This window comes from Equus asinus, chromosome 1 (assembly GCF_041296235.1).
Source record: "Equus asinus isolate D_3611 breed Donkey chromosome 1, EquAss-T2T_v2, whole genome shotgun sequence".
Classification (NCBI taxonomy): Eukaryota; Metazoa; Chordata; class Mammalia; order Perissodactyla; family Equidae; genus Equus; species Equus asinus.
Window position 1 is genome coordinate 131,550,558 of NC_091790.1, and position 15,616 is coordinate 131,566,173.

The 15,616-nt window shown below is 38.5% G+C and overlaps 1 protein-coding gene and 1 pseudogene across 4 annotated transcripts in view; both read right to left on the reverse strand.

Moving 5' to 3' along the window:
• Nucleotides 1–15,616, reverse strand: part of ABCB1 (ATP binding cassette subfamily B member 1) — a 196,120-nt gene that overhangs the window by 42,835 nt on the left and 137,669 nt on the right. For all 4 annotated transcript variants that reach the window (XM_070507709.1, XM_014862406.3, XM_070507707.1 and 1 more), the window contains one exon: nucleotides 5,570–5,694. In XM_070507709.1, the coding sequence (XP_070363810.1) occupies nucleotides 5,570–5,694 (125 nt within the window). The remainder of the gene's footprint in view (nucleotides 1–5,569; nucleotides 5,695–15,616) is intronic.
• On the reverse strand, nucleotides 8,658–10,527 carry LOC139045330 (CUB domain-containing protein 1 pseudogene; annotated as a pseudogene).

A 15,616-nucleotide genomic window follows, 5' to 3' on the forward strand; every position in this document is an offset into this window, starting at 1 on the left:
CACTATGTCCCCTAAAGGCCACATTTAAACAGAGCTTTATTGTGATAAAATAGTAACATATTAGAGTTTTTCCCCACAAAAATGTCCCCCAACTTGCTAGTCATAATCTTTGAACAAAAACATTACTTTTGAGAAATCTGTTCCAATGGTTGATATATATATATCTCCTACTTTATGGGTTGATCTGAGATGAAAGTTACTACTAGACATAAATTATACACGATTACATTTAAAGAACTTTCATGCTTTTGACTCACACCATTATCTCCTTTATTTCAGTTCTTGCTTACCGAGACTAATGTAGAAATCATTTCACTGAAATGTTGTTGTCCCATGCAGCCAGAAGAAACATTTGCACAGGAAAAAGCAACAGTAAGGAAGAAAATCACTTAGATACCAGAAAAGATAAATGAAGACAAGAAGGGAGTAAGGAGGGAGGAAACATAAATAAGACTCCTTTTACACAAGCTTTTGGATTAGCATTTCAATAAAAATGTCACAATACAAAACCAGATACTAAAATCATCCATTCATTAAAAGCACTAGTATGAAAACGGTAATTAAAGCAGGAGTTCCTAAAGTGGCCTAAAGTTGCAAAACAAGACATTGATATTTAGAAAAGATGATTATTCTTAAATATTATGAAAATATTTATCAGTGATGTAAACAGCCACTTACAAGTGCAAGGAATAATTTTAGTTAAGCAAACAGAAATCAATACTAATAGGTAAACATCTGCAAAACACAAGAGAGAAAAAATTTTCTTAAATCAGGCGAATAAAGCTATTCCATACTATCGAATTAAATTTATTTTAACTTCTGGTAAAATTTCCATCCCAACACAGCCAGCTTCCTCCTGCACCTGCTAATTTGAAGAGAAAGACTAAGACCTTAGTTACAATGTGGAAGCAGAGAAGGGAAGAACTAAAAAGAAAATTGAAGGATTATATTTAGTCTAAGACAGTATTATCAATTCTACTTCCAAAACATCCCATATCTATGTACTTGTCACCCCTCTCCTGCCTGAGGTCTAGATCAGGCCACCATAAGCCCTGCCACCTGCACCATTACAACAGGCTTTCCAATGTCCTCCCTGCTTCCAATCTTTGACTGCTCTCATCCATTCACCAGACAATTACAAACAGAGAAATTATCTTAAAACACAATGTGGATAGTCATTCCCTTGTTTAGGACCCTCAACTGCTTCCCTGTGCCCTTGGAATAAAATCTTAACTCCTCACCACGGCCTGCAAATCCTCACGTTCTGGCCTCCACCCACCTTCAACAGCCTTTCTGCACCCGTCTCCCCTCACTTAACTGAGCTCCAGTCACACAGCCTTAGGATGGGTCGTAGAACATAGCAAAGTCTTTGTCACTCAGGAAATTTGGAAGACTCTTCTATCCCTGCCCCCACCACAGCAGACTTTTTCTTACCCCTCAAATCTCAGCCTAGATGAAACCTCAAAGATGCTTCCCTGAACAACATATTTCAAGAAAATTTGCCCTCCTCACCCTCATCAGCGCACTTTAATTCTTTCATAGCACATTTAAAAAATCTGTAACTTAATTCATTTCTGTGATGATTTCTTTCTTGTCTGCCTTCCTCCTTTCCTCCCTTCCTTCCTTCCCTTTTTTCCACCTTACTATTTTGACTGAGGCTCACAGGAGAGCAGATATCCTCTATTTCCAATTCACTATTGAAAACCCAGAGCCTAGCGTGGTGCTTGGCATGTGGTAGATGCTGGCTAAATTCGTTGAATGAATGAACTTTCAAGAAACAGCCAAGCTAGAAAGAATCTTAGGTCATCAGGTTGTAGTCTTAGGTCTACTCTCGATCTCCAGGCAAATCTAATTTCCAGTTCTCGGGGGGAGCACATCCTTTCAAAGATATATTCCAGTAACCAGTATCTTCTGAAGAAATGATTCCACACATAAAATCAATCTTTGACTACAGCCATGTAAACTCATTTTCTTATTTTATTTTTAACTTTTTAATTTTTTGAGGAAGATTAGCCCTGAGCTAACATCTGCTGCCAATCCTCCTCTTTTTGCTGAGGAAGACTGGTCCTGAGCTAACATCAATGCCCATCTTCCTCTACTTTATATGTGGGATGCCTACCACAGCATGGCTTGATAAGCAGTGCATTGGTTCGCACCCAGGATCCAAACTGGCAAACTCAGGCTGCCAAAGCGGAAAGTGTGAACTTAACCACTGCACCACCAGGCCAGCCCCCCATTTGCTTATTCTTATAATAAAAAATTGATCACCATCTTCTCTGGGGAAAAAAAAAAATATTTCTTTACCTAATTAATTAAGTCATTGAGATTATCTAAAAAGATAATCTCAATTCCTTTAAACTTTCAGAGCACGAAAAGGATCAGATTTATCTAAGTTCTGAATATTGGACTTGACTCCCATTATGTCCTTTATTCCCTCACCCAGGTTATATCCCATACATCATTATAGTTTTTTGTTGCTAATAATATCTTTTAAAAATATTATCATATTCCTCAAATTTAGGATGTCATTAATTGTAAGAAGTACTGTTATTCTGTTATTTTAGGTAGCATTGAGAAGGCAATTTAATAGGATACTCCATATACAGCTGGGACTACTGCCTCAGTAGAAGAAGCATGTGCCACATGGAAAATGACAGCAGGAGAACTTGCTTATCTCAACCTTGTCAAAAGTTGAGGTGAAAAAACCACCTCCTCCGACAATTTGAACCACAAGGCAGTCCTCATGCAGGTCTGAAGTAAGAATCTGCCCTACCCGTGTGCTTTAAAAACGCCTAGACAAGGAACTTAAGGTAAAGTGGCCTCGGGTCGGTAGCGCCCACAGTGAATGGCAGAAGCAACCACAAATCGTGCCTGGAAGAACTCAACTTCAATCCAGACCCACAGCGATTCTAAGATGACACTCGTATGATTTTTCTCAATTTCAGAGATGGTGCATTGTGAGGGGGAAATGCGCATCTTAGAACTGAAGAGATACTACATGTTTTCTAATTGTTCACTGCTGGTTCACAGGAACGCGATTTTTTCTGAATCGTGGTCAGGTTACCCAGAGATCTTACTGTATGTTGTTAGTCTGCAGTCTATCGGATTTCTATGTAGACAATCACATCATCTGCAAATAATAACAGTTTTGCTTCTTGTTTTCCAACTGTGAAAGCTTTTTTTTTTCTTTTATATTCTTACTTTTGTTTCTTTCATCTTATGATCAAGTACCAGTACAATCCTAAATAGAAGTGATGCTAGCAGACAGACTTGTCTCATTCATTATTGTAAAAAGGAATGCTTTTAACATTTCACCACTGAGTATGAAATTTCCTGTGGAATCTGGTATATACTCTTTATTAGGTTAAGAAAGTTGTTTCTTATTGCTAGTTTTAAGAGTTTTTGTCATGAAGTATATGTAATTAACGCTTTTTCCCTATCCATCAAAAAAATGTTTCTTTCTTTTAATCTGTTAATGTGGTTAATTATATTAATAGATTTCCTAACGTTAAACTTTCTTTGCATTCATGAGATAAATCCAACATGTTCAGGATTTACTTTTAATTCTGATATTTTTCACATGGCTTTGTTTGGCTAATAATTTATCTAGACTTTCTGCAAGTGTTTTAGGTGACACTGTCCTATAATTTTCCTTTCTCATTTACATGTCTGGTTGTGCTATAAAAGTTATGCTAGCCTCATAAAATGAACTCACAATTTTCTATACATTCTTTTTCATTCTCTGAAACAATTTGTGTAAGATGGGGTTATCTCTTTCTTCTAGTTTTGGTAGAACTTGTCTGTAAAATTATCTGGACCTGGTGGTTTTCCTTTGTTTATGTGTGTATGTGTAACGTAAGGTCAGGGGATGGAGATTTTTAACTGTGGACTCAGTTCCTTTAATGATTACAGGTCTACTCAAGTTTTCCTCTTCTTGAGTGAAAGTTTTAACCTATATTTTTCTAGGATTATTGTCTATTTCATCAAGGTTTTAAACATTTGTTGGTATAAAACTATAACTTTCTTAAACAGATTTTTATCTGCAACAATTTTTCCTTATTCATTCTTCTTTCGTTCCTGACTAAACTTGCAAAATACGTGGTTATTTATTAGTCTTTTCAAAGAATTAGTTTATGGATTTGTCAACCTTCTGCTTTTTCATCTTTATTTTCAATTAAATTTATCTTTGCTCTTATCTTCAATAATTCCTCTTATACTTCCTTTATTCCATTGTTCTTTTTCTAACTTCTTAATTGGGATCCTTAGTTCATTAATTCTCAGCAATTTTTCATTTCTTCTACCAGACACACTAGTGGTATTACTGGGCTAGGATTCATTTTTAATGTGAAATCCTCAGCTTGGGGGAGAGATAGCTCCCTAGTCCACAGGGGATTATAAATTTAGACTCTAACTACACCTGAGGGTGAGGCCTGAGATTTTGATTTCTACAGAGAGATGAGCTCCCCCAGCTCAGAAAATAGGCAGGAACAGATAAGCTTTCTCTGTCTCCCTATACTGGTGGACATATTCTTTTTCTGATCCACCTTTCCATTGAGGAAAACTGGAAAAGAATTCTAAGTTCAAAACTTCATTCTGTGTCTACTCAATCATCAACCATTCAGAAAGGACTTTTCTGAATAACCTCTCTAATTAGTACGCTCTATGACCCTAATAGAGTATTTCATTTCCCCAAATAATGTTGACCTCAGCTGGTATATTACATCTTTTATTTATTTATGGTTGTCAGTACCCTTCCCCTCTCCCTGCTAGAATGCAAGCTCCAAGAGAGGAGGGCTGTAGGGATTTGACTGGATGTTCCCCTGGTCATTAAGCAGACTTCCCATTTTATTGGTTAGACACATTTTAAGGCAAAAGCAAAACCTTAGCACAAATTGAGACAGAACATAGATATTGCTTTCCTTTAAACTATGGTAGGTACTTAGCCATCACAAATTATTCCCAGAGGACATCTTTGTGGGCATGAAATATATCATATCAACAAAAGTGTACTCCACACACAAATATACAGTCTAAAGAATAGTTATACAGAGACCACCCATATAAGCACAACTGAGGTTAGAACACTGCCAGAACCGCAGAAACCCCTGCCACGTGTCACATGCTTATTACCAACTCCTCATCTGACTCAGAGGGAACCATTATTCTCACTTATAAAAATCCCTGTTCTTATTTATGGCTTTACCAAACAATGTATAACCTCCCAATTAAAATGATTAAATGTCGCCATAGATCTTACACAAAATACTCATTCAATCTTAGAGAATCAAGAATTAACTTGATGGGGAAAAAAATTATCATCAGGGATATAAAATATGTTTCAGCCTTGGGAAACCATTCTATGTCACTACCTACCTCGCAGATATAAGAAGAGTACAGCTAGAATTACAACTTTTCCAGAATATTAGCTATGCTGTAGTATATATCCATGAAGCTATTTGAGGAAACATATATACTGGAGAATACCCTTATAATCAACACTGTCAAACTGGAGAGCATATAAGATGACAGAATTTAAGATTTCTATCAACTTAAAAAAAGAGAGTCAAACCTTTCCAGTTCTTTCTTCTGTCCTCCAAATGCAATCACGGTTCTAATTGCCGCTAAGACCTCTTCAGCTACCGCTCCAGCTTTTGCATATGCCAAGAGTTCTTTATCAGTAAATGAAGAGAGTATCTGTTTAAAAATGCAATTGCAGATCATTTAAAACTGTTTAACAAGTTAATTGTATCTTTTGTAAAATAAAATAAATATACACACAAATGCTTTTTGTGTGTTCATATATGTATAGAAGAAAATCTTTTACTTGTCTTTGGTCATGATGTTGTATTTTTTAGTACATATATCAATTCTGGGGGCCGGCTCAGTGGCGCAGCGGTTAAGTTCGCATGTTCCGCTTCTCGGCGGCCCGGCGTTCGCCGGTTAGGATCCCGGGTGTGGACATGGCACTGGTTGGCACGCCATGCTGTGGTAGGCATCCCACATATAAAGTAGAGGAAGATGGGCACGATGCTAGCTCGGGGCCAGGCTTCCTCAGCAAAAAGAGGAGGACTGGCAGTAGTTAGCTCAGGGCTAATCTTCCTCAAAAAAAAAAAAAATTCTGTAAGCCACTTCAAATTCTTTTTGGACTGAGATGGTAGATAAAAAATTAAAAGTTTTATTTTCTCGGGGACTGGCCCCGTGGTGGAGTGGCTGAGTTCGTGCGCTCCACTTTGATGGCCCAGGGTTTCACTGGTTTGGATCCTGGATGCAGACATGGTACTGCTCATCAAGCGATGCTGAGGCGGCGTCCCACATAGCACAGCCAGAAGGACCCACAACTAGAATATACAACTACTTACTGGGGGGCCATGGGGAGAAGAAGAAGAAGAAAAGAAGATTGGCAACAGATATTAGCTCAGGTGCCAATCTTTAAAAAAAAAAAGTTTTATTTTCTCATGACATACCTCATGGATCCTCATCTAAATGATTAAAATTGGGACTTCCAGGAGATCTTAAATTTCAGAAAAGGCGGTGTACATTATAACCATAAACAAAAATAGAAAAAAAGGCCTTCTATCAAGGAAAATATGGTGTGTGCTCAACACAACAATTGCTAATGGTACTCTGGTTCAGTAGTGTCAAGGTGGGAGGCCAGAAGAACGCCAGGGACCAAGCACTGTGCTCTGACAGGACTTTAAGAAGGTTTTACATGCCAGGGGAAGCAGAGAGTTCTCTTTGCTGGTGGCTCCTAAGCAAAGCAATACTTTCAGCCACCAGGGAGGTCTTTGTTTTATGGATGCTCTTTGATCCTTCTGTTTGATTTCTGAGCATTTATTCTGTGGAAGAAACACTACTGGGTACTTTATATACACAGGATCTTATTTATTCTTCTCAGTTGGATAGTAAAGTAGGTATTATTTCCCTCATTTTATATATGAGGAAATGGAAGGATGAAGAGGTTAAGCAATTTGCTATTAAGTGAAACATCCAAGATTCAAGGCTGAGTCCATATGGCTTCAAAGCCTGAATTAACAGCCAGTGGAGTGACTCTCTCACTCTCACTCTGGCTCTCACTCTCTCTCTGAAACCAGCCACTGACATGTGAACTAGGGTCCCAGAGGGCCCTATTACGAAAATTGGATCAACTGGCAGGGCAAGAACTAAGGTTACTATTTGTACCCGGGATGCCTAAGAAATCAACTATCTAACTAAAAATTATACACCCATGCAATCCATAATAAAATTCTGATTAAATAGTATTACACTTTCAATAAATAATTTACAGGCATTTGTGGACTATCTCTATAAGTAGTATCAGTCTATTCCTTCCTGCCATATAAAGTTCAAACTTGTTTTAACAGTGCATTTCTTCCTTTGCTGCGTGTGAAAGTAAAAGGAGCTATGATAGATGTGAGAATGGGTCGGTGAAGGCAAATGAACACTTAGTAACTATGTTCTGTGTGCAGACATTGTGCTGCATGCACTCATCTTCTTCGGTACCCAAAGCAATAACCCATGGTGCCTTAGACTTTCCTGACTTCTCAAAGCAACCTTCCTAGGGCTGCCCCACCACACTTGCCAGAATCATTCACAGCGCTGGGTCTGAGGCAGTGTGGTCACTGCCATCCCTCAACAAACAGGTCTGCATAAGATAAGAGGCCTGTTCAATATACTTCAGCTGTTCGTCTCTGCTCCTCTTGAAAACAATCACCCACACCAGGGGCAGCCAACTACAGGAAGACTACCAGAAATATTTATGAATTAGGAGTTTCAAATATGCTATTTTAATTTATTAATATATCAAGTACCTATTAATTCAATAAACCTGGCTCTGTTTCCCTTCTATGACCTTCCATAATTATAAGCAGATGCTTAGGCAAGACTATGGTAGAACCTTCATTAAGGGTTTTGTTTTGTTTTTTAACAGATCATGTCTGTTAAAAAAAAAAAAAAAAGCCTCCAAACTATTCTCAGGCATACGTAAAGTCATATCCTTCTATGGGCTCCTCTGATAAAAAATAATAGAATGGTGATGCTTCCATTATTACAATTACCCACACAAACTATACATTGTACCACTAACTCATCTCTTCTTCCAAAGGCTGCTAATTTCTTTTTTTTTTCCAACGCTGCTCAAACACACATGCTCTTTTCTGGGCAGACAGATGGCAAATTATTCCCACGGCCCAGCAGACAAGCACATGGGTAGCTATTGGTCACCAGTAGAAGTCAAAACCCAGCCATCCAAACCATTGGCACAAGTTGTCACCAGGTCAGGTGAACAAGCTGTATAGCTAGTTATACATTCGCTTGCTTAAATACACAGGACCACAAATAAATAATAATAATAAAAAAAGACACATTGTCATTTTCATCCAGGGGACGCCAGTGAGAGAAGGGACCTCGGTGGCCTCCTAAGGGTTGGAATTGTGGACCTGAAGAGTTCTAAATCCAAATCCGAATCCAGGGCTCATTGCAACCCTGTCCCAGATGACTCACACCTCTCCCCTCTCATTACGGGCTGGGTCACAGTCACAGCCCAACCTGAGTTTAGAAGGACATGAACTGTGATGATTGTATCCAGATCAGAGTTCACCATCTTCAACGTCTCGTCATCGAAGTGAGTCCACTTGGAAATCAGAAGTTGGTTGCATCCAGGAAAACCTCCTGCTAGTCCTTCCATATAATTCTCCTTCTTTAGGACTTCTGGTTGAAGACCCTAAAGGGTGTCTCAGTGCCCTGCTTCATGCAAAGTCTTTGGGGTGGGCCAAAGTTATTCCCCCGGCTCCACTGGCTTGTGGGCATCCAGCAAGGGAATGTCTGTGTTCCCGTTGCTTACATTCTCTATGTTGGGGTGGGAGAAGATGCATGGTTTGCTCTCAGACTCAGGAGGAATGTCAGGGGGTGGTTCATCTATGATCAACTTTACAGTCGGGGCCCTGAAGCATACGGGGGGTGGGGAGGGAGGGCAGTCCCCCATGGGGCCCTGGAAGGGCTGGTAGGTGTCCACCTCTGGCTGGAGGAAGGACCTGTTGGAATCCTGCAGCAGATGCCCATATACCATAGTGTCATTGATGACTGCATACACATGGGAGTCATTGTCCTTTCACCTCTTCTGAAACTTTTTTGGCTGCATCAGCGTCTAGGTATTGACATTGCCATTGTAGATACCTACGGCCGGGCCCTTGTTTATCTCCTTTTTCCTCTTCTTTTTCACAAGGCAAATGATGAGTCCGAGGGCAAACATCAGTAAGGCGCCACCTCCCACCACTGCAATGATGACAACAGTCACGTCCGTTGTCCTCAGGGAAAGCGACACCCAGAAGAGCATGTCCAGCTGCTTGCTGCTCACAGGGCTGCAATTGGAGATGTTGACCCAGAAACCATGATGGTGGAATCTTGGCTTGGGGAGCACCTCCTCCAGGCTAAAGATCTCCTCAGCCCACATCCGCTGCTCCTGGATGATCATGAATGCACGCCCTGTCTGGCAGACCAGGTCAGTCCACTCCTTTAAGAAGGTCAGGCAGGCCACCTGGTCTCTGGGCACACTGATGTTCCAGGACACCGAGGCGAGGGACAGCAGGCCCCAGTCCCAGTTAGGGGTCCTCAGATAGACCTTGCTTTTCATGTCCAGGGTCACCATGAAAACAGCTTCCTCTGTGAAGTACGGTCTAAAGGACACGGTCAGGCCCTGCCTGGAGACATCCTGTTGGAAGCTGGAGGCAAAGGTGTGGAGAGTCACCGAGATGTTCTGCTTCACCTGGATCTGCTCAATGGAGCCTCCGGAGCAGAAGTAAAGGTCCTGGCCGGGAACAGCACTGGCCACAAGGTAGCTGAAGCTGGTGTTGCAGGCCCTCTTGTGTGAGTGCTGCTGCAGCTTCTGGACTGGCACCCGTGCCAGGCTGAGACTGTCCTTGGGCACCAGCAGCTTCCAGGAGAAGATTCCTCGGTGCTACCTTTCATAGCCACAACCACTTCTTTCCCCACCCTTTGCCTCTCTTTCCTCCCCACCATTAAGCCCTGAAAACCTCTAACCTGTTCTCATGTCTATAATTTCGTCATTTCAAGAATATTATAGAAATGGAATCATACAGTATGTAACCTTTTAGGATTGACTTTTTTCACACAGAATCTCTGGAGATTCACCCAGGGTGCTGTGAGCATAGATAGTTCTTTCCTTTTTATCACTGGGTAGTATTCCTTGTATGGATGTACCACAGTTTGTTTGACCATTCACCTGTTGAAGGATATCTGGAGTTGTTTCAGTTTGGGGCTATTACAAATAAAGCTCTATAAACATTTGAATACAGGCTTTATGTGAACATAATTTTCTCCTCTCTCAGATAAATGCCAAGGAGTACAACTGCTGGATTGTATGGTAATTGTATGCTTAGCTTTAAAAGCAACTACAAAACTGTTTTCCAGAGTGGCTGTACCATTTTCCATTCCCAACAGCCAGCTATGAGCGATCCGGTTTCTCTGCATCTTGTCAGCTTTTGGTGTTTCACTATTTTCTATTTCAGTCATTCCGATAGATGTATAGTGATATCTCATTGTAGTTTAATATGCTTTTCACTGATGGCTAATGATGCTGAACAAGTTTTCATGTGCTTACTTGCTATCTTTGATCCTCTTTGTTTTTTATTTGCCTGTTATATCTAATTGCTCCAGGACTATTTGTTGAAAAAGTTACTCTTCCTCTATTGAATTGCGTTTATACCTTTGTCAAAAATCAGCTGGGCATATTTGTGTAAGTCTATTTCTGTGTTCTCTATCGTTTCATTAATCTATGTGTCTATTCCTCCACCAATATACTATAGCTATATACTACGCTTTGTATCAGGTGGACATTCCTCTCACTTTATCCTTCTTTGTCAAGATTATTTTAGCTATTCCAGGGCCTGTGTCTTTCCATATAAATTTTAGAATAAGCTTAGTTACGTTTACAAAAAACCTTACTAAAATTTTTTATAGGAAATGCCTTAAACCTCCAGATCAGTTTGGAAAGAATTGACATCTTTACCATGTTGAGTCTTCTAATCCATGAACACACCATGTCTATCCATTTATTTAGCCTTGATTTCTTTCATCAGCATTTAATAATTTTCACCATATAGATCCTACATATGTTTTGCAAAGTGTATACCTAAGTATTTCATTTTATTTGGAGCAATTGTGAATATTAATTTTAATTTAATATTTAAACTTTGGTTTATGCATGTTCATTTGTTAGTATGTAGATATGTAGAAATGTAATTGATCTGGCATCCTGTGACCTTTCCAAACTCAATTATTAGTTCTAGGAGATTGCTTGTAGATTCCTTGGAATTTTATACACAGAAAAAAATGCAATCTATAAGTAGATACAGTTTTATTTCTTCCTTTCTAATCTATATCCCTTTTTATTTCTTGTTCTCGCCTTATTGCTGTGGCTAGAAGTTCTAGTACTTTATCGAAGAGTGGTGAGAGCAGACTTCCTTGCCTTCCTTATTCCCAACCTTAGGGGAAAAGTATTCAATCTTTTACTATTAAGCATGATATTAGCTAAGGTTCAACAGATGATTTTATCAAGTTGAGGTAATATCCCTCTATTCTTGACTTGCTGAGAGTTTTTTTTATCATCAATGGGTGTTGAATACTGTCAAATGTTTTTTTGTGTCAACTGATATGATCATATGGTTTTTCTTCTTTAGGTTATTGATATGGTAGATTATACTGATTGATTTTCAAATGTTGAACCAGCTTTGCATAGCTGAGACAAATCCCACTTGGCTGTGGTATATTATTCTTTTGATATATGGCTGGATTTGGTTTGCTAATATGTTATTGAGGAATTTTTGTTCTCAGCACATGAAAGGTATTAGTCTGCAGTTTACTTTTTTTGTATTTCCTTTGTCAGGTTTTAGTATCAGGGTAATATAGTCATCTGTTGCTTTACAACAGGGACATGTTCTGAGAAATGCATTATTAGGCAATTTTGTCATTGTGAAAACATCATAGAGTGTATTTACACAGCCTAGGTGTTATACAGCCTGCTATACAACTAGGCTGTATGGTGCTAATCTTTAGGGACAACTGTGGTATATGCGGTCTGTTGATGATGAAACGTCATTGTGTGGTGCATGACTGTACTGACCTCATCGAATGAACTGGAAAGTATTCCCTCTTCTGGGGGAAAGAAAAGAAAGTGTTCTTTCTTCTGGGAGAGATTGTATAAAATTGGTGTTAATTCTTCTTTAAATGTCTGGTAGAATTTTCCAGTAAAATCATCTAGACCTGGAGAATTCTTTCTCAAGAGCTTTGAAATTACAAAATAAATTTCTTTAATGATTATAGGGTTATTCAGATTGTCTATTTAATTGTAGTTGGGTTTTGGTAGTTTGCATTTATCAAGCATGTGATATCCTTTATTTCATTATTGATATTGTGATTGTGTCTACTTTTTATTGATTTTTTTGAAGAACTGGTTCTCTGTTTTATTGATATTCTCATTATTTTCCTATTTTCAATTTCATTGATTTCTGCTCTTATCTTTATTATTTCCTTCTTCTGCTTGCTTTGGTTTTTTTTATTTTGCTCTTCTTTTTCTAGTTTCTTGAGGTAGGAACTTATATTACTGATTTGAGACCTTTCCTCATTTCTAAGGTAGACATTTAATGCTATAAATTTTCCTCAGCACTTTTTTAGCTACATCCCAAATACTTTGATGTTTTTGTTTTCATTTAGTTATATGTACTTTTTCCTTTGAAACATCCTTTATGATTGATGGATTATTTACAAATGTATTGCTTAATTCCCACATGTTCAGAGATTTTCTCATTGTTGTTCTGTTATTCGTTTCTAGGGTGATGCCACTGTAGTCAGAGAAAACACACTTTATGGCTTCAATTCTTTTAAATTTGTTGAGGTTTGTTTTACAACCCAGGATATGATCTATACTGGTGAATGTTTAAATGCGCATCCTGCTTTTGTTGGGCAGAGTGTTTTATAAATCCCAATAAGATCCGATTGTTGATTGTGTTGGTCAGATCTTCTATATTCTAGCTGCTTTTTGTCTAGTAGTTCTAGAAGCACTGAGAGTGGGATGTTGAAGTCTCCAACTATAATGGTGATTTTTCTATTTCTCCCTTTCAACTCTCTTAGTTTTACTCCACATATTTTGAGGCTACGTTATCTGGTGCATACACGTTTAGGATCATTATGTGAACCTGGTGGACTGATCCTTTTATCATTATGTAATGTTCCTCTTTCGTAACAGTAATTTTCTTTGTTCTGAAGTCTATATTATCAGGTATTAATATAGCCACTCTCTTTTTCTCATTGTTTGCATGGTATATCTTTTTCCATCCTATCATTTCCACTCTACTTATGTTGTTGAATTTGAAGTACGTTTCTTGTAAGGAGCATATAGTTGGGTCACTTTTTTAAATCCACTCTGCCAATTTCTCTTTTAATTGGTATATTTAAACTGTTTGCATTTAAAGTAATTAATGGTATGTTAACAGTTAAGTCTCCCATTTTATTATTTGTTTTCTATTTGTTTCCTCTACTTCTCTTTTCTTGCCTTCTTGTGTTACTTGATCAAGTTTTAAGATTCAATCTTGATTTATTTATAGTGTTTCTGAATATATCTTTTGCTTGGGTTTCATAATAGTTGCTCTATAATATTCATATGTGACTTATAAAAATCCACTGGTATCCAAATTTTACCACTTGGTTACCACTTTGGCTCAATCATCAAATATGATTTAGAAGTCTCCTGGAGAAAAGGATATGCCCCATTTCTGCTCTTTCTGCTGTTCCTTTTTCCTTCCTGATCCCCCAATATTCCTTTTATCATTTCCCTTCTGTTTGAAAAACTTCACTTAGCCAGTCTTTGACAGCAGGTGTGCTAGTGGAAAATTCTTTTAGTTTTCATTCATCTGAGAATGTTTTTATTTCCCCATCACTCCTGAACAAGTTTTACCAGATACAGTATACACAATTCTTTCCTTTGAGCACTCAAAAAGTATTATGCCACTTCCTCTTGGCCTTTATGGTTTCAGATGAGAAATCTGTTGCCATTCAAATTGGTGTTTCCCTATAGGTAATGGGTTTCTCTCTAGCTGACTTCAAGATTTTTTTCTTTGTCTTGAAGTTTCCAATGGTTTAATTACGATGTGCTTTGGCATGGATTTCTTTGGGTTTATCCTTTTTGGGGTTAGCTCAGCTTCTCGGATCTGAAGTTTTGTCTTTCAACAAATATTCGAAGTTTTCAGCCATTGTTTTTTCCAATACTCCTTCAGCCCCACTGTCTTTCTCCTCTTCTTTTGGGACTTCAGTAGTAACAAATGTTGGATCTTTTGTTATTGCCCCACAGGTCTCTGAGGCTCTTTCCATTTTTTCTGTTTCAGAGGGGGTGAATTCTGTTGTGCTGTCTCCAGCTTCACTGATTCTATCCTATCATCTCCACTCAACAAAACTGAGCCCATCCATCATGACTTTTATTTCTGCTGTTTTATCTTTTGGTTCTCTAGTTTCATTTTATCCATTTTTTACACATTCTATTTCATGACTGATATTTTCTAGTTTTTCTTTTGTTTCTAGAGAAGCTGTAAATGATTAGTGAAGCATTTTTATGATGGCTGTATCAAAATCCATGTCAAATAATTCTTACATCTGATTTATCTGAGTGTTGGTATCAGTTAATTATTTTCTTCTCATTCAAGTTGTGATTTTCTTGGTTCTTGGTATGACAAGTGACTTTTTATTGTATCCTGGACATTTTGTCTGTTATGTTAGGAGACTCTGGATCCTATTTAAATCTTTTGTTTTAGCAAGCAGTTACCTTGCTAGGGTTTAGCATGCAATTCTTGGCCTACTTTCCTGAGCTGTGGATCCAGCAGCGGTTTTATATTCAGAGACTGGGTGGTATCATTTTTGTCGGTGTGGTTTATTTGGAGCTGCTGAGACACCTACTAGCCCCTGCTTATGCTACCTGAGAGAGTGGAAGTGGTTTCTTAAGGTCAGACCACCACGTATTCTTTGACGGGGACAGGGTGTGGTGGTTTCCCCTACCTCTGCTCTCTATCCACCATAGTGTCTCTGAGAGAGAAAAGAAAGCCACCAGCCCACATGTCTAAAGAGGCTTCCTGAACCAGGTGGCTTGCTGTGACTGTTCTGCCTTCTTGCCCCAGTGTCTCAGGGTTGGGGAGGAGAGCCTCAGGTCACAGAGACAAAGAAACTTCCCAGACAAGGCCAGATTCCTTTTTTATATGGCTGACAACCAGAGAATTTAAGAAATTTGTTTGAAATCAGACCAAATATTTATGGTAGAGTGAGGATTAAAACTTAGGTCTCCAGCAATAAGCGTAGGGCTCCTTTTATTAAATAAACAGTATCTGAAGCAATGCATAATTAATTATTAAAAGATTAACTTACTATCTGTTTTCCTAACTTAACTAGAATGAACGTCAGTACATTTTAAACAGTTTTTAAGGAAATACTGATATGAAGAGTTTGCCACCTAACTTGCTTAATATTCTAGTAAATAGAAAAATCAATTAACACACAAAGCTTTTGCCAATATTTCAGCTGACCGATACAAAGATGCAATTTTACCACCAAGAACACCATT